Source organism: Bubalus kerabau, chromosome 9 (assembly GCF_029407905.1).
Source record: "Bubalus kerabau isolate K-KA32 ecotype Philippines breed swamp buffalo chromosome 9, PCC_UOA_SB_1v2, whole genome shotgun sequence".
NCBI lineage: Eukaryota > Metazoa > Chordata > Mammalia > Artiodactyla > Bovidae > Bubalus > Bubalus kerabau.
The window spans coordinates 82,637,224-82,656,698 of NC_073632.1; the positions used below are offsets into that span (position 1 = coordinate 82,637,224).

The following is a 19,475-nucleotide window of genomic DNA, read 5'->3' on the forward strand; positions in this document are numbered from 1 at the left end:
CATTAGGGTTTGTCTCCCTGACCCCCAGGTTCCACCCCTTTCCCACAGGACAGAGACATGGGAGGCTATCAGGTAGAAGAAGGGTTGAGGTAGAGTTCAGTTCAATTCACTTTGGTCGCTCAGTCGTGTCCGACTCTTTGTGATCCCATGGACTGCAGCATGCCAGGCCTCCCTGTCCATCACCAACTCCTGGAGTTTACTAAAACTCATGTCCGTTGAGTCAGTGATACCATCCAACCATCTCATCCTCTGTTGTCCCCTTCTCCTCCCACCTTCAATCTTTCCCAGCATCAGGGTCTTTTCCAGTGAGTCAGTTCTTTGAATCAGTGGCCAAAGTACTGGAGTCTCAGCTTCAGCATCAGTTCTTCCAATGAATATTCAGAACTGATTTCCTTCAGGACTAACTGGTTTGATCTCCTTGCAGTCCAAGGGACTCTCAAGAGTCTTTTCCAACACCACAGCTCAAAAACATCAATTCTTTGGCACTCAGCTTTTTTTATAGTCCAACTTTCACATCCATACCTGACCACTATGGAAAAACCATAGCTTTGACTAGACAGACCTTTGTTGGCAAAGTAGGTGAGTAGGTGAGACAAAAAGAAAACAATGGGAGGCAGACAGAGACAGTGGTTACAGAAAGACAGCTTGTTTAAAGACAACTGTGGAGAAGGCAATGGCAACCCACTCCAGTACTCTTGCCTGGAAAATCCCATGGATGGAGGAGCCTGGTAGGCTGCAGTCCATGGGGTCGCTAGGAGTCGGACACGACTGAGCAACTTCACTTTCACTCTTCACTTTCATGCATTGGAGAAGGAAATGGCAACCCACTCCAGTGTTCTTGCCTGGAGAATCCCAGGGATGGGGGAGCCTGGTGGGCTGCCGTCTCTGGGGTCGCACAGAGTCGGACATGACTGACGTGACTTAGCAGCAGCAGCAGCGGCAGCAGTGGACTAAACATCGCACACTTAAATGGATTAAGCAGTAGGAAATGAAAGAAGGAAGGAAGGACAGGATTAAGGGAGATTTATCTCCTCCAACACAAATGGTATTCAGAGAAAGTTTCAGCAAGTTCAGTATGAACTTTTAATTTGGCAATTTTTGGTCTGGTATATATTTTTGTCTTTCATGCTAATTTATAGTATGAATAGCGATAGTATTCATACTGCAGTATTCTTACTGCTTTTCTCAAAGAACACAGTGAAATTTTCTAGAATTTAATATGTCTATCTAGGTTATGGGCTTCCCCAGTGACTCAGCCATAAAGAGTCTGCCTGCAATGCAGGAGCCGCAGGAGACCCTGGGTCAGAAAGATCCCCCGGAAGAGGGCATGGCAACCCACTCCAATACTCTTGCCTGAAGAATTCCATGAACAGTGAGAGGAGCCTGGCGGGCTATGGTCCATAGGGTGACAGAGTTGGACATGACTGAAGCAACTTAGCACACACGCATTTAGACTATGTATTACCTTTTTATCCTAAAAGCCAGAACTTAACGTTGGAAGCAAAGTACCGACAAGCCACCTCATTTGTCCCAATTCCAGCCTTCAAAATTATTTATTTTTAGGACATATCCAGTCCATCAGTTTTGTTTTTACTTTGTCTTCTGTTAATCGGGAAATCCTTTGAAACCAAGGCAATTGACTGCCTCTCTGTGCCAGACAAATTTGGCAAGGATCAGCCACGAGGTCAATTTTTTAACTCAAATAGGTGAGGGTGGGGAGCTGGGTTGGTGGGTAATTCCAGAATTGCAGGAAAGGGAAATCAGATAACAAGTCAGCTCCTCCTGAGTTAGATTTTAACTACCTCTGCATTATTGTCGCAATTCCTTATGTGAAATGAATTATTTTCAGAACATTTTAGGTAAGCATATACTTTATATTTAAGTAAAACATGCTCCCTAAAGCTATTTTGTTACTTTCTGCTATTTAATATTATTGATGATCTATTAATCAAGAGCTGGATAGATATTCATCAGTGATTATCCTAACTGAACTGAACTGAATTCTAAATATAAGCTTATGATTTCTGACCTAAGGATTACACCCTTTCCTAAAAACACATTAACATTTCCTCAAGTTTACTTTGCAATATATATACATCTGTATATCAAGTAATATTCAACTGACAATTACAAGTCCGGTGTAGACATGACCAGCCCTTGTTGGCACCTGTCCTAACGCAGCCGCCCTTTCTTTAGATCCCTACATGAAGTGAATGCTGTGCCCTGTCTCACTTTTCTAGGGCTGATGGAGGAGCTGTGGGAGATTCTACTAGAAAAAGAAAAAAAGGAGGCCAGTAACCATAGAGATTTCATACATGTGCGTGTAAATACATAGAAAACATAAATGAGTGGGCTTTGTAAAAACTGCAACAACATCCTAACATAATAAAGACATGGTAACTCCTTTGGGCAGATGTGGGGAGCAGGCCCTCAGCTGTCTGACACCCTCAGAAAAGAGATGTGAAGAAAGCAACCGGGGAAGGGCAGTGCCCAGGGACCACGGGTGGAGCAAGCACGGTGGACAGATGGTGGGGCCCACGAGGGTGGTAAGTCAGGGTAATGCACATGGGCTGAGGAGAGAAGGAAGAGGCTGCACTTAGGAGAGGCATGTTCTGTTGACATAAGCCAGGGTAAGTACACAGAAGGTTCAGGAGCCAGAGGAGCACATGTACTGGCTCACTGCTAAATCAAGTAGCTTTACTGTCTGGAAGCCGTGGGCAGAGCTGGGTGGCGGGACCTAAACAGTCATGAGTGCACTCTCCTCTTCCAGAAATCAGAGAAGCGTATAAAAACACAACTCCATTCAGGACTGGGTGCCAGAGAGTAAATTAAAGAGAAGTGACTAAAGTCAACAGCTGCTCTAATGGATGGAGACTCATAATGGGACTATTGCCTGAGTGAAACTGAAAGTTGCTCAGTCATGTCCGACTCTTTGCAGTCCATGGAATTCTCCAGGCCAGAATACTGGAGTGGGTAAACATTCCCTTCTCCAGGGGATCTTCCCAACCCAGAGATTGAAACCAGGTCTCCCACATTGCAGGCGGATTCTTTATCAGCTGAGCCACAAGGGAAGCCCAAGAATACTGGAATGGGTATCCTATCCCTTCTCCAGGGGATCTTCCTGACCCAGGAATTGAACCAGGGTCTCCTGCATTGCAGGTGGATTTTTTACCAACTGAGCTATGAGGGAAGCCCATATTGCTTGAGAAGAGGAGGAAATGAAGGACATGAAGATTTAAATGAAGTCTTAGGAAAGACTCCAATTCTTTTCCACTAAGTAACAGGTGGGAAGTAAAGAGGTGGGTTTCAGAGGACAAGACTGGGATAACGGAACTTCCCTGTTGGTCCAGTGGTTAAGAATCTGCTTGCAATGCAGGGGACACGGGTTTGAAACCTGGTGAGGGAACTAAGATCCCACATGTAGTGGGGCTACTAAGCTAGAGAGTTCGCACACCACAACTACTGAGGCCATGCATCACAATGAGAGATCCCATGTGACCCAACAAAGATTCCATGTGCAGCAACTGAGACCTGATGTTGCCAAATAAATAAATCAATATTTTTTTTAAAAATCCAGGATACAGAAACAAGAAAGCCACTTTCCCTTTATTCAGAAACATTTCTGTATGTAAACTGTAGAAGCTAAGTATGGATTTACTGAATCGTGCAACTAAAATTCAAGTTTCTAAATATAGGATAAGGTTGGTTGGTACTACTCATACAAGCTTGGTATTCAAGCTTATTAAGAACCCAAACTTATGACCAGAAATAAAATATTTTTATCTCCCTGGTGAATAACTTGGATTTTCAACTAAGGTTTCTAAATATTTGAACAATGTTTATTGATTCACTCCAAAAATATAAATAATAAAAAAGTTTTCCCTGTCAACCCAAAGTCATAAAGTCAGTTGCCCACATGTCAACGGTAACCAGCACAGGAAGCTATAAATCATAAAGATTCAGACCTTGAACTGTGTCAACATCTTGTGAAGCACAAGAACATATTTCCTGTTCACTTAATAACCTGATCATGTGAGTTCTGTGTTATCAAATTCACAAGGAAAAATTAAACTCCAGATATGATACAGCATATTTAAAATAAAATAATAAATGTGGTCAATGGATCATTGTTTCAAGGTTCTAAAATGAAAAACTTTTGAACCATTAGTTTTATCTCCTTAAGAACAGAGCTCTTCCTCTCCTGGAAGAACCTGATACTCCAAGTCACAGGTCTCAATATCGCAGACTCTCTTTCTTGTCTTTCGGCTATCTACTGGATGGTACATGTTGCTCTGAGCCTGCATCCCAAACAGTCTATGAGGTTACAACTAAGTTACTCTGAAAATCTTAGTGCAGTGATCAAAGAAGAGATGCTGAAGGACTGAATTGGAAGAAGCAGAAAACATATTTGACTAAAGAAGCTAAAATGAATCTCTCATTTTAATAAAGAATGAAATCAAGGTTATTTGAATAGGAAAAAGGAATTACCTTATGTACATTCTGTGGACCAATCTTTAAAGTAGACTCCAAGCACATGCACTTATATAAAAGTAAGAAAAAAGAAACCCACCCACATTGGAATAGGCCTTACCTATTTGTTTCTATTTTCATCCTTCCAAGTTGTACATTCAGTGATCGGTGAGCACTCTGGGAGTCATGGGATACAGTAGAACTGAGCGTGCTCACCCCTGAGGTGGCCACCGCGTCTTCAAGGACTGCATGAGGTCTTCGGACAGTTTGATTTGAAGGCCGTTCGTCATGGTCACCTTCTGCATCCAAGTCTTCTTGATCGGCAGTATCACTCTCAGATGCAAGGCTGAAATGCGGCCTCAGTTCTGTTAAGCATATGATCAACAACAATCTTAATGAAATAAGAATGACGGCCTTAATTTCTTAAGACATGAATGTCATCTCCCCTGCTATCAATAAGATGTATTCCCAACTGCTTTTCCAAAAGTGAGGATGGATTTCTGCACATTATTTCAGATTTGTTCTTCCAGCAAATTTGCAAAAATCATAAGATATGTAAACTCAGAATGATCTAACTCAAATAGAAGAGAAATGTTCACACAGCACATAAGATACGTGGGAAATCTGTTAAAATCAGATAGGCAATTGTGTAAAAACCTGTTAAGAATATGAAAATTTGTTTATACAATTAAAATTCATAGTTTTGATTCTGTCAACTATTAACTCACTTAGAAATGAGGAAAGTGAGATATAGAGAGATTGTATAAATAAGTGTAAGAAGACAGACTGCTTTTTGCTTGTAACATTCAAAATGTGTGGGGGTGGGAGGGGCGAGTACTGAAAATACACACACATTCTTTATATTCACTCTAGTAGGCCAATCTGCTTTTGACTTTTTGACTATTAGGTTAATTTTTAGTGTGTGTCCTACCCTAACCTACTGACTCACCACTAAGATTTAAAGTGCAAAAGTTACAAGTCTCCAGTTTAAACAGACTGCACGCCATGAGTTCATCTGCGGGTCACTTCAGAATTGGGATGCTACCTTCTGATGGGAAAAACTATTATACATTGTGATTAGGTTCTCAAAATGGCCCCCTCAAAAGGAATTACATTCATAATTTAAGTAAAATCAGGGTAACAGAAATATTGGATCTTGGCTCCATATGCTATGACACATAAAACTTTTATTTTCAAAGAAACATTCTTTAAATTCTATAATTCTTTACAATTTTCAAAAGTTTCACACATATGATTTCATATACTCCTAGAATGACCCTTATTTTCCCTGTACCCTTGTATTGCCCCTTTCCCATTCCCTCTCCCCACTGGAAAACACTCATTTGTTCTCTATATCAGTGTTTATTCAATGGTTTATTGTCTTTTTTAGATTCCACATATAAATGGTATCATACAGTATTTGTCTTTCTCTGACTTTTTCACTTCAGCATAATGTTCTTCAAGTCCATTCATGTCATGTTGCTGCAAAGAGCAAAATTTCGTTCTTTTTTATGGCTGAGTAGTATTTCATCATAGACACACATTTACACACACACACCAAATCTTCTTTGGCCATTTATGTGTTGAAGGACACTTAGGTGGTTTCCATAACTTGGCAACTGTAAATAATGCTGCTATGAACATTGGAACAAATGTATTTTTTCAAATTAGTGCTTTTGTTTCTTTCTGATATATACCCAGGAATGAAGCTGCGGGGTCATATGGTATTTTTAGTTTTTTGAGCCATCTCTATACTGTCTTCTACAATAGCTGCAACAGTTTACATTCCCACTAGCAGTGCAGGAGGGTTCTTTTTTCTCCACATCCTTGCCAATATTTGTTATTTGTATTCTTTTTAAAGCTAGCCATTCCCACAAGTCTGGGGTGATATCTCATTATGGGCATGTGGAGCTTTCTTTAGATCACAGAACCCACCGAGAATCTGACGAGAGCCATGCAGAAGAGCACATTCAGACAGTATTTTCCCTGTTTCTTGAGGGCTCACTGGCTCCCTGAAGCCAATTCTGAGAGTCCATGAACCACAGTTGAAGAGCACCTGTGCTGGGGGAGGGCGCCAGTGGGAGTGATGGAAGACCCCTCCCACTACTCTAACATAGCTGCTACAGAATGCAGCCAAAGGGCCAATTCATCGCCAAATCCTCCAGGGAACTGTTTGGTCTTTGCCTTATTGACCCGTGTATGGTATAATGTCCTTAAACTTCACGCATGCTGTTGCATGTTTCAGACTTTCCTTCCTTCTGAAGGCTGTATAGCACTCCATTGTTTGCATATACCACACTTTGTTTATCCATTCATCTATCAATGGACACTTGAGTTGCTTCTACTTCTTTACTATTGTGAATAATGCTGCTGTGAACTTGGGTGTGCAATTATCTATTTGAGATCCTGCTTTCAATTCTTTTGAATATATACCCAAAAGAACATATGGTAATTTTTATTTTTTTGAGGAGCTACATATTGTTTTCCATAATGGCTGCACCATTTTATAGTCTCACCAATAGTGCACAAAAGTTCTTATTTCTCCACATCCTTACCCTTTATCTCTTAAGGTTAGCCAAACTCCACCTCTATTCTGCTGTCTGCATTATCACCTTTCTCCTTCCAAAATTCTATTTCCTAGTTCATCTATAGCATTCTCTGTGCTAGTCGCTCAGTTGTATCTGACTCTTTGCGACACCATAGACCTTAGCCTGCCAGGCTCCTTCATCCATGGGATTTCTCAGGCAAGAACACTGGAGTGGGTTGCCATTTCCTTCTTCAGGGGATCTAGAACCCGGGTTTCCTGCATTGGGGGCAGACTCTTTACTGTCTGAGCCACCAGGGAAGCCCTTTTGTCTTCATTCTGTGTGTTAGTTGTAGGTGTAACTCAAAATCAGGTGTTTAATTTACATAAACCTGCTACAGGGGCTGAGCCATATCAGCTTCATAAAAAGTGTTGGCAGAATGGAAGTTATCTTACTAGGATTATTTATAAGGGAAAAAAATAGTGAAAAAAAGATCTTTAAAAATAAGAGGACTTCCCTGGTGATCCAGTGGCTAAGACAGCAGCACTCCCAATGCACGGAGCCCAGGTTTAATACCTGGTTGGGGAACTAGCAACTAAGACCTGGCATTGCCAAATAAATATTTTTTTTTTTAATAAGAGAGTTCAATCTATATTAAATTAGAGCAAGAATAGGCCTTTTTAAATTTTCTAAATTTTTTCCTTATGGTCTCTAAACTGAAATTTTAAAGACAATTTTAAAGGTTTATTGTCTTGTTGAATATAATCTCACTTTAGGAGAGGGAAAATTTCTAATACTTATTACTACATTATTACATTTAAATGTTCCCTTATATTCCTCTAACTCTGTACACTTTAAATGATCATATGTCATCATTTTACTTATGTGCTAATGACTAAAAGTTTTTCCCAATAATTTGAAGAAAGTAGAAAACTATAAGTGAATGCAGTACTTGTTATTTTGATCTTTCATGATGGCTCCCTGAGGACACATGATCAAATCAGATATTGTAAAACATGCAAATAAGAGAGAGCATCTGGTCTCGATCCTCCAAAAGAAACAACCTGAAGGAGAACTAGGGCAAATATACACAAGAGTCATAAAAGCATATGCAAAGATAACGTGGAATTGCAAGCACAAATGAATTCAGCTTGACTATCTTTGATGCTCTCAGTTATACACCTAGCCACATATATAATTCACAGGTACATGTAATAAGAGTGCTAAGGGGTAAGTAAAATATATTTGCAGTGACTAAAGCTAGTGTGGGGTTTACTCATTGATGGATTCAAGGAGATGGAAGGGCCCAGGCAGGTTCTGGAGGAGGGGAAAGCCTTGGGGTGGAGAAAGGAAAAGAGGTACTCGAGAGAAGTGAAATGTTAGTTGCTCAGTCACGTCCAGCTCTTTGCAACCTGAAGGGCTATAGCCCGCCAGGCTCCTCTCTGTCCATGGAGTTCTCCAGGCACGAATACTAGAGTAGGTAGCCATTCCCTTCTCCAAGGGATCTTCCCAACCCAGAGATGGAACCTGGATCTCCTGCATTGCAGGTGGATTCTTTACTGTCTGAGCCACCCAGGAAGCTTAAGAGAAGGAAGCACAAATGAGCTCTCTGAGGAGAATGGAAAGCAGAGGGAACTGTCAGGACAGAGCCAAGTGTCATGAGAAAGGCAGGGACTCAGGGGACCCTGGAATGAATGGACAGCAAATAAGCCCATGTGTGGGAAACTAAAGGGAGTGCATGTTTCCAAAACACAAGAGAGGATCAAACAGCAATACTATCCCCACCTCCCCTCACTCCCACTCCACCCCAACTGGCAGCCTCATCAGAGGAAAATAACCTTAACACGTGGTAGGATCACAATACTTGTCAGTGCGGTGTACGATCCCTGCATTAAACATTGCATGTAGATTGGGGTGCTGGGCATTTTACGTTAATGTGGACACGGGGCATGGGACTGATTCAGCTTAACAACTGGGAGTAACACCAAGGACTCTAGCAGTTTAAGCAATTAGATTTCCCATCAGAAGTGTGCCTGTACTGTGCATTCTCTCTGCCTTAGCTGGGCCAACATGGTCTCATGCTCAGTACAGGCTGGTCACCCACAGCCAGCCTGTACTTGAAGAGTAATGAAAGATACTCAGTGTTACCAATAATCCACAGGCTGATTCTTGAAGACAAGTGGGAAAAGAGTCTGAGAAAAAAAAAAAGAAACTCATATGGGGTTTACACAGTACTCTCTGTTCTGTGTGTTCTTTTTCAGAAGAAAGAAGATGGAACATTTTCTTATTTTTTCCTTTTCATTTTGAAATAATTTTAAAATAACAGAAAAGTTGCAAAAAACAGTACAGAGAGTTCCTTGTATACCCAGTATCTGCTTGCCCTAAATATTTGTAACAGCTTACACAGCTTTGGCACTATTACCAAAGCCAGGAAATTCACATGGATACAATACTATCAACCTAATCTATAGACCTTACTTGAATGTCACTGTTTTCCCAAGGATGTCCTTTTTCTGACCTAGGACCCCACACAGCATTATTTGTCATGTGTCTCTTGGTCTCTGTCAATCTGTGGCAGCACCCTAGTATTTCTCTATCCCCCAAGACCTCTGTACCTTTGAGGAGTCCTGGTCAGCTATTTTGTACTGTGTCCCTCATTTTTGGTTCATTTATGTCTTGTCAAGATTAGGTTGAGGCTCTGCCTTTTTGGCTCCTATACCACAAAGATGATGCTGTGTCCTTCTCAGAGCGTCACATCAGGAGGTACCCAATGCTGCTGTGTCTTATGTGAGTAATGCTTACCTTGAGCTTCTGGTAAAGGGAGTGTCACTGTTTTCTCTTTGTAGTTAGTAGCTATCTTGTCGGGAGATTCCCTGAGACCATTCAAATACCTCGTTTCTCAGCATTATTTTTCCTGCTTACCTCAGCAGCTATTGATGGTTCTTACTGTAATAATTATTACTGTGGTGTTTGCCTAATGGTGATTTTTTTATTTCCCTCATCCCTTCTACAGGTATTAATTGGAATTCTACTAAGACAAATAATTGGCCTTATCCTCCATATACGTATTCAATTACTTATATCAGTATGGACTCATGGCTATTTAGTTAACTCTATGCATATAACCCAATATTATTTTTATTGATTTTTTTGTTTAATTTGCCCTGGCTTAGACTTTCGGAAAGTCCTTCAAGCGGTCTCCAGGGTCCTTTGTATCAACGTCCATCCTTTTGGTGCATTTCCTTATCTTTTGCCATCACAGTAAGCTGCAGGCTCATCTTGAATTTCTTCTGCCCCAGGCAGGCCTGGAAATCAACCATTTCTGCAAGGAGCTCTGATTCCTTTAATAGAGAATGTTTAAAAGCCAACATCTGGGTCCTCTCAGCAAACACATGTAAGAAATGTGTGTACTGATGATGGTATACTTTTAAATTTGTTGGTTTCTTTAGCATGTCTTAAAATTTGGTAGGTTTATTGCAGTATTTTGTCACCTAAAAGCAATTTTTATCAGGAGACTAAAAAGACAGGCATTTTTTAGTATAGTTTCTTTGAATCTTAATTGTATAACAAAATCTTTAGGGACATTTGGAAATCAATGGAATTGTCTTGGGTGATTATTTCCTTCCCCAATTTTAGGGAAGTTTTCAACTATTATCTCTTCAAGTATTTTCTCATGGTCTTTCTTTTTGTCTTCTTCTTCTGGGACCCCTATGATTCGAATGTTGTAGCGTTTAATACTGTCCTGGAGGTCTCTGAGATTGTCCTCATTTCTTTTAATTCATTTTTCTTTTATCCTCTCTGATTCATTTATTTCTACCATTCTATCTTCTAATTCACTAATCCTATCTTCTGCCTCTGTTATTCTACTATTTGTTGCCTCCAGAGTGTTTTTAATTTCATTTATTGCATTATTCATTATATAGTGACTCTCTTTTATTTCTTCTAGGTCCTTGTTAAACCTTTCTTGCATCTTCTCAATCTTTGTCTCCAGGCTATTTATCTGTGATTCCATTTTGATTTCAAGATTTTGGATCAATTTCACTATCATTATTCGGAATTCTTTATCAGGTAGATTCCCTATCTCTTCCTCTTTGGTTTGGTTTGGTGGGCTTTTATCCTGTTCCTTTATCTGCTGGGTATTCCTCTGTCTCTTCATCTTGTTTAAATTGCTGAGTTTGGGGTGTCCTCTCTGTATTCTGGCAGTTTGTGGAGTTCTCTTTATTGTGGTGTTTCCTCGCTCTGTGTGGGTTTGTACAGGTGGCTTGTCAAAGTTTCTTGGTTAGGGAAGCTTGTGTCGGTGTTCTGGTGGGTGGAGCTGTACTTCTTTCTGGAGTGCAATGAAAGGTCCAGTAATGAGTTATGGGATGTCTATAGTTTTGGGGTGACTTTGGGCTGCCTGTATCTTGGAGCTCAGGGCTGTGTTCCTTGTTGCTGGATAATTTGCTTGGTATGTCTTGCCCTGAAACTTGTTGGCCCTTGTGTGGTGCTTGGTTTCAGTGCAGGTATGGAGGCATTTGATGAGCTCCTGTCAATTACTGTTATTTGGAGTCAGGAGCTCCCTGGAGTCAGGGTTTGGACTTAAGCCTCCTGCTTCCAGTTATCGGTCTTATTTTTACAGTAGTTTCAAAGCTTCTCCTTCTATACAGCACCATTGATAAAACATCTGCGTTAAAGATGAAAAGTTTCTCTACCATGAGGGTCACCCAGAGAGGTTCACAGCGTTACATGGAGAAGAGAAGAGGGAGGAGGGAATTAGAGGTGACCCAAATGAGATGAGGTGGGATCAACAGAGGAGAGAGTGGGCTAGCCAGTAATCTCTTCCTTATGTGCACTCCACAACTGGGCCGCTCAGAGTTGATCACGGAGTTATACAGAGAAGAGAAGAAGGAGGAAGGTGACAGAGGTGGCCAGGAGGATAAAAGGGGGGAATGAAAAGGAGGGAGACAGATCCAGCCAATAATCAGTTCCCTAAGTGTTCTCCATCGTCTGGAACACACAGTAATTCACAGAGTTGGGTAGAGTAGAGAGGGGTTAGGGAGGAGATACAGGCGACCTGGTGGAGAAAAAGGAGAGTCCAAAGGGAGAGAGAGCAGTCAAGCCAGTAATCTCGCTCCCTAGTGAAAAATGGGTACTGAAGATTGGGTTCTTAAAGGTACAAAATTGGTAACAAATACATAAAAGCAAAAATTAAAAATCTAGAGTAGAGTTTGGAATTTCAAAAATACAACGTTAAAGAAAAGAAGAAGGAAAAGAAAGAGAAAAAACGAACAAAAACAAACAAGGTCGTGAAAATTATAAAGAAAATATAGGTACAAAATTGATAACTAATACCAAAAAGCAAAAGTTAAAAATCTAGAGTAGAGTTTGGAATTTCAAAAATACAATGTTAAAAAAAGAAGAAAAAGAAAGAGAGAGAGAGAAAAAAAAAAAACAAGAACAAAGTCACATAAATTATAAACAAAATACAGGTACAGAATTGATAACAAATACCAAAAAGCATAAATTAAAAATCTAGAGTAGAGTTTGGAATTTCAGATATACAATGTTATTTAAAAGAAGAAGAGAAAGAAACAGAGAAAAAGAAAAAGAAAAATTAAAAAAGGGTCACAGAAATTATAAAAAAAAAAAACTATAGGTACAAAATTGATAACAAATACCAAAAAGCTAAAATTAAAAATCTAGAGTAGAGTTTGGAATTTCAAAAATACAATGTTAAAAAAAAGAAGGAAAAAAAAGAAAAAAAGAAAAAAAACAGGATCAAAAAAATTACAAAAAATATATATATGAAGTTTGCTTTAAAAAAAAGAATAGGGTCTTCTCTTTTTTTTTTGCGAAGTAATCGGTTATAAAAGTGAAAATTAAAGGAATAATAGAGGACTTAAAAAATTTTTTTTAATTAAAAAAATAAAAATAAAAAAAAGAATGATCGTAAAAATAGTAAAAATATATCTAGGACTTTCTCTGGTTTTGTTGTGAGTATTGTGGGTTCAGTTCATTTTTGGCTAGTTCCTTGGTCTGACTTATATTTCTCAAGATCTATAGGCCCCTTCCTATGTAGTTGGTAGTAACCACAGGATTTTAATCTATTGCCTGTAGCTTCCAAGGCAGTTCCCTCTGTTATAGCTTCTTCTGTTTGCTGGTCTCTTCAGTGTCCGGTTTCCGCCCTGACACAAAGTGGATGATGGAGGACACTTTTTTTTTTTTTTTTTTTTTTTTTTAGGTTCACTTGTTCAGTCGCGCTGTGGGGAGGTAGGGAGGGATGCTGCAAACAAATAACACTGGCGTGTGCTCACAGTGCCTCAGCCCCACTGGGTCTGTCCCCCGTTCACTGCGCGTGTAGCCTCCCTGCCCACGCTGCTCAGGCTCTAGGTTGCTCCGCCGGGAACCATCCGAGGCCGGCCCTGGGCTGCTTGCACTTCCCAGGTCCAAGCCGCTCAAGTTCAGGCACTCGGGTAGTCCTCAGAGGCGCAGACTCTCAGTTGGGCCTGCGTTTTGTGCCCTTTCCAGATCCGAGCAGCTCAGGTGATGAGGTCTTTGGCGTGCGCGTGACTTATCGCCTCCCCGCTGCTCCTTATCTAGATATATGCAACCGGCGCACCTTCTCAGGCAGATGTTGACCGTCCAGACCCCCAAGAAGTTTTAGTTAGCAAAGAAGCCTGCTTACAGTTTTATAGATAATGTCTCTCTGGGGCCAATGGAATTGTCAAATGCTTGAATTTGGTTGCCCTTGTTCATATATTTCAACATAAACATATTGATGTAGAGTATATATTGTCTTCCTGCATCCTGGGAGGCATATTAAAAAATACTTTCTTAAAGTAATTCTCTGAAATTTCCATTTATTATTATTATTCTTGGCCACGCCGCGCAGCTTGTAGGATCTCAGTTCCCTGACCAGGTATTGGACCCATGCCCCCTGCAGTAGAAGTGTGGAAGTCTAACCACTGGACTGCAAGGGAAGTTCCTTTTTTCTTTTTTTTGCTCACTTTTAAAAATGCTTTCAAAGAGTCATTTCAGTTGTCATCAGAGACCCCTACTGGCCTCAAAGAAACCAATTTCACAGTGGAAGGACAGAAAACTTTGCTTAGCAAACTGTTTTCATAGAGTGTGCCTTCCTCTGCACACGAGCTGGGTTAGAGCAACACCCATCACGAGGACACTCACGTGAGGAGACAGGCCTCCCTGTGTTGTCCCTTGTCCCTGTCTCTCCCTCTAAGCTTAAAGTGTTTCATCTACAGCATGATAATCAGTATGCTTTATCAACTTTATATTTTGGAAGAATTTTAGATTTACAGAAATACTGTAAAGATAATACAGAGAACTCCATATACCTTCCACCCAGTTCACCTAGTATATCTTATGTAACTATGGTACCTCTGTCAAAACTAAGAAATTAACATTGGTACAGTATCAGTTGTATTAAGGAAACTGGAGTATTTTCAGATTATGCTAGTTTTCCTGATGTTCTTTTTTCTATTCCAGGATACAATCCATTGCATTTAGGTAATCCATTTTTAAAGAAGTTATTACAAATTAGATTAACAGATTATTTATATGCTATTTAAATTATTTCAAAGTATAATCCCTTTCTCTTCTCCTCATTTAGACATTCTCAATTTAGGTTACTACTGGGTGTAACTTGGGGCTTCGCCAGTGGCTTAGTGCCTATAATGCAGGAGTGGCAGGCGATGCAGGTTCAATCCCTGAGTCAGGAAGATCCCCTGGAGAAAAGCATGGCAATCCACTCCAGTATTCTTGCCTGGAGAATCCCATGGACAGAGGAGCCTGACAGGTTAGTCCATAGAGTCACAAAGAGTTAGACACTACTGAAGTGACTTTGCATGCACAGCACACAGTGTAACTCATGGCCTATACCTATACTCCTCACTGATACACACTTAATCCCTTTCACCCCTTACGTCTTTTGGGTTTCTAACCCCTCTTTGGTACACTTCCCACACCCAAGCTCATCTAGGTGATTAACCATCTAAACATGAGTACGTGCTGACGTCCTTAGAGCATCACACTAGGCTTCCACCAGCTTTACATTCTTCAGGTTCACATCCAACTGCCAGCCGTTTGTTTCAAAGCCTTGCTAGGGTTTTTTCTAAGTTATGCAAAAGTTTTCACCCTAATTTGTTATAACCAGGTAAAACTCTGATTGCTTCAACCAATATTTATTGTAAGTCTGTTAATTTCCAGGCAACATGCTGGACAATGTGTTTGACACAGAATAAAAGACACAGCTACCCGCTGGTAAGGGAAACAGCCATTAGACAAGAAAATAAAAGTAGTTTCTGACTGGGCAAATGTCACCAATGGGAAAACCATTTCCAAGGAGAGAGAGAGAGACAGGGGGTCTACTGTAGACTTTGGGGTCGGTCAGGACTCTCGGAGGGGGCATCTTGTAAAATGAGACCTGAAGAAGACAAACTTACAAGAACTCAAGGGGAGGCGGCAGGGGGGATGGAGGTGGCAGCGGGGATGGAGGTGGCAGGAGGGATGGGGTGGGGGTGGGGGGGAGGTATGCACCACGTAGGGAAACAACCTATTCAGGGATGTTAGAACTTCTTCTATTTCCTCCTTTCATAAAGAAGAAATGTTAATCCCTCACCCTGAAACCAGACAAGGCATTCTGAAAGAAGAGAAGGAACTCCACAACTCAGAAGGGTTTATGATAACTTGAAAGTTTGTGGTACTGTTTATAAATAACATAAAATTTGAAATGTTTCATATTTATTTACCTTATCTTTTTAGATTTCTGTTTTAGAATACTTTATAATACATGTACAAATTAGTACAACAGAACATGTTTCTTTTATTTTAGAACACGTTTCTAATTCACATACCTAAATCAATCTATTTCTCTATCTATACACACATACACACACACACACACAAGGTGGAATAGCTCTGCTTAAAATTTCTATTATGGGTACACTATCAAAACACTTTGGAAGCTTATCTTAGAGCATGAGTGCATCTCTCTCTTTCTCCATAACAGGCTTCCCAGGTGGAGCTAGTGGTAAAGAACTCGCCTGCCAATGCAGGAGAGGTAAGAGATGTGGGTTCAATCCCTGGGTTGAGAAGATCCCCTGGAGGAAGGCATGGTAACCCACTCCAGTATTGTTGCCTGGAGAATCCCATGGACAGAGGACCCTGGCAGGCTATAGTCCATGGGGTTACAGAGTCAGACATGACTGAAGTGACTTAGCACGCACGCTTACTCCCATAAGCTGGTTGCATTCATTGAGATACCCTTTGGTATAATATCTCAGTGCAAACATAGCTGGCATCTATTTAGACCCGTGATTTCCAAACCTGGCTGTGTATAAAAATGGCCTGGAAAATCATATTCTTGAGCTTTATCCTCAGCAGATTCTCACTCAGTCTGGGATGGAGCTCTCAAAGGTGTAATTTTAAAGAGCTCCTTACATCACTCAATGCACTGGCGGCTATGGGAACCACTGGTAAAGGATGACATGGGAGTGTGTTTTGTGGGTACAGATATCTAAATATTGAAATGCATATGTATTTGGATCTCCTGTATCATTTTCTCTTTGTCTTTATATCCAATGATGCTCTTTAAAGACAAGGAAACAAGTCTTTCTCACTCATAGTAAACATTTTGCTCAGAGTACACATACTAGATAAATATTATTTGGTGGCTTTGAAAGATGAAAAAAAAAAGGCTAAGCTGCCCTAAAAGCAGTGAGTAAACATCATAAATGATAAATGAACAGTAACTGAAAATACCAAACTCTAAATATTTGCAAAGTAGTTATGTATTTCTGACCTGGAACCAGAATGGTAATAGCTGTCTGTACCGCCTTTCGGATGATACTGTCTAAGGCAAACATCCAGTGTGGCTTGATGTTATGATTCCGAAGAACTTTATTGACCTGGAGTAAAAGAGTGATATATGGTTTACTTTAATATTTAATTGCAAATAACCTAGCTGATGCATGCATTTGGATGATAGTCTACCAACAATAATAACTAAAAGGTTTCTTCACTCTGAATTGTGAATTATTTATGTCACCAGAAAACAAATGAAAAACTGCCACTTCAAAATGAAGTTAGGTGCTTCCCATGTAAGCAAGTGAGATATACCACTTCAATGAAAAGCAATCTAGTTAAATGGGAATGTTGCCTCTTTGGGACCCAGTATCTGCAACTTCTGCCTTTTATGATGTCAGCAGATTGGATGGTGGAAGTGATAAAGGAAAGGAAAAAAAAAAAGAGTTCCACTCCAGTATTCTTGCCTGGAGAATCCCATGGACAGAGGAACCTGGCAGGCTACAGTCCATGAGCTCGCAAAGGGTTGGACATGAATTAAGTGACTCAGCACACACACATGCATCGAGACTATGTATTTCCTTTTTATTCTTAAATGTTATGGCTGCTGTTCAACACAACCAAGCACTTCAGCATCATGTGATGACTTGAAAGTGCCAGTCACCACTTAAAGGGGGAACATGAGAACACACGTGCTACCTACAGACCTGCCATGGTGCGTGCCTCGTTTTCCATCCCACAACAGCTTTTATTTTTTTAAAGGGGAATAAACTGCCAAACTATTCCAGACAATCTGTTTACATCAAAGATCTTTGTTGTAAGACTATCTTTTTAAGTGACTAGTAATGTTTCACCTATTTACACAGACACTGACACAGATATATGCATTACCTTTCTTTTTAAAAATTATGGTAAAATATGCATTCCATCAAATTTACCATCTTAACTATTTTTCAGTGTACAGCTAAAGTGGCATTTTTAAGCGGCATCGAGTACGTTGACACTGTTGTGTGCTAGTGTGAAATGAAACATTTCCTGCTGTATCAGTGGGCAAGAAATGTCGCAGCCGTTAGCGATTTCAGGCCTCCTAACATGAATGAGGGCTCCCAAAACTGTGATCCAGCAGATGCCACCATCCCCAACCATGGCAATTGCTGGTGGGGGGAAGAGATGGGATGCCAGAAGCAACCATCCACCACACTTACCATCCCTTATGGTAAAAAAGGAATTAAGGATGTAAAGCATCTAGAAACAGATTTGGCCCCTGATAGCTGAGGTGCCTATGAAAGGAATGAATTCAGAGAGCCCAGAGGCTTACCTCTTTCTCTACATATAAAACATTAAGTTCCTTAGCTTGATATCTGGTTTTCCTTACTATTTAACAATAATCTTTGCTGTTCAGGTTGCCTGCCCCCTTTGTTGCAAACTTATATATAGCCTGACTCCCTCTCCTGCCTCCTCTGAGCAGATTTCACAGAGCTACTGAGATGCTGTCTCCTGGGCTCGGAGTCCTCAACATTCCCACCAAATAAAGTAACTTTCAGGTTGTGGCTCATTTTTTAGTTAACACTACTATCACCATTGCTCATCTCCAGAACTCTTTTCATCCTGCAAAACTGAAATGCTATACCCATTAAACAATGATGCCCCCCTGCCCTCTCCTCCCAGTCCCTGACAACCACCATTCTACTTCCTGTTTATGAATATGACTACTCTGTCTCACACAATCGAAATCGTGCAGTCTTTTTGTGTCTGGCTCATTTCACTATGTGTAATGTGTCAGAACTTCGTTCCTTTTTCAGGTTGATAATATTCCAACTGAGTGACTGATCTGATCTGATTGTATGGGTAAGCCATTACCTTTTTATAAATGACTTTTATCATAAGGCTAAGAGAGGTTTACTCAAAATTTGGTTTAACTCCACTAATTTCTGGTTGACATGGGTCTTTAAGAAAAGATGCTATTTTTCCCAACAGGACTCTGACTAGAGAGAGATCTTAGAGGAAGCTGGGGAGAAGGTGACCTAGCTGCAATCTCACACCAGAACCTAGAGTTCCAGTGGCTCGTTCCTGCCCTTGATCCATCTTCATCAAAATCCCCCAGTGTAGATGGCTGTCTGTCTGAGGAATTCCTCAGAGTGGTTGTTCCCAGGGAAGCGGACCATTGCTAGGTTCCCACTTGTTCTAGGAAACCCCTTCAGAATGATTTTGTCCTGGCACTTTCTTAAAGGACTCGCTTGATTATTTGACTAATGTGGGTATGACATTTAGTAACTAATACTCTTTCTCTCAAGGGTCCCAAAGAGAAAATGGAGGAGGGGTCCTCTATCACCATGACCAGCTCCTTGCAGCCCCTCATTCAACAATATATTATATCCAGGCCATTCTTTGGGTTCATTCCCATCCTGGACAGTGCAAGTCCATCCTGGACACCTCTAGTCAGAGCAAGAGCAGGTGTGTGTGTGTGTGAGACTTGGTCTGTGGCCCAGGATTACAACTAACCCACTCTCAATCTGAACTCTACTTGCCTATTTGCTTTCCAGCCTCTAGACTGGAAGCCAAATGTGTGAGCAAGCTGCAAACTCACTGAGTTATTTGATTTTATTTGCAGCTGGCTGGGGTTCCCTAGTTACAGAGAAAGTGTGCCTTTAGCATTATATTAGTGACAGGCCTGGCCAGTTG

General features: G+C 40.6%; 1 protein-coding gene across 2 annotated transcripts in view; it reads right to left on the reverse strand.

The window, feature by feature from the left end:
- MAP3K5 (mitogen-activated protein kinase kinase kinase 5) overlaps positions 1-19,475 on the reverse strand; it is a 227,165-nt gene that overhangs the window by 6,469 nt on the left and 201,221 nt on the right. For both annotated transcript variants that reach the window (XM_055535729.1, XM_055535728.1), the window contains exons 25-26: positions 16,792-16,897; positions 4,592-4,835 (exon numbers count right to left, since the gene is read on the reverse strand). In XM_055535729.1, coding sequence (XP_055391704.1) covers positions 4,592-4,835; positions 16,792-16,897 — 350 coding nt within the window. The remainder of the gene's footprint in view (positions 1-4,591; positions 4,836-16,791; positions 16,898-19,475) is intronic.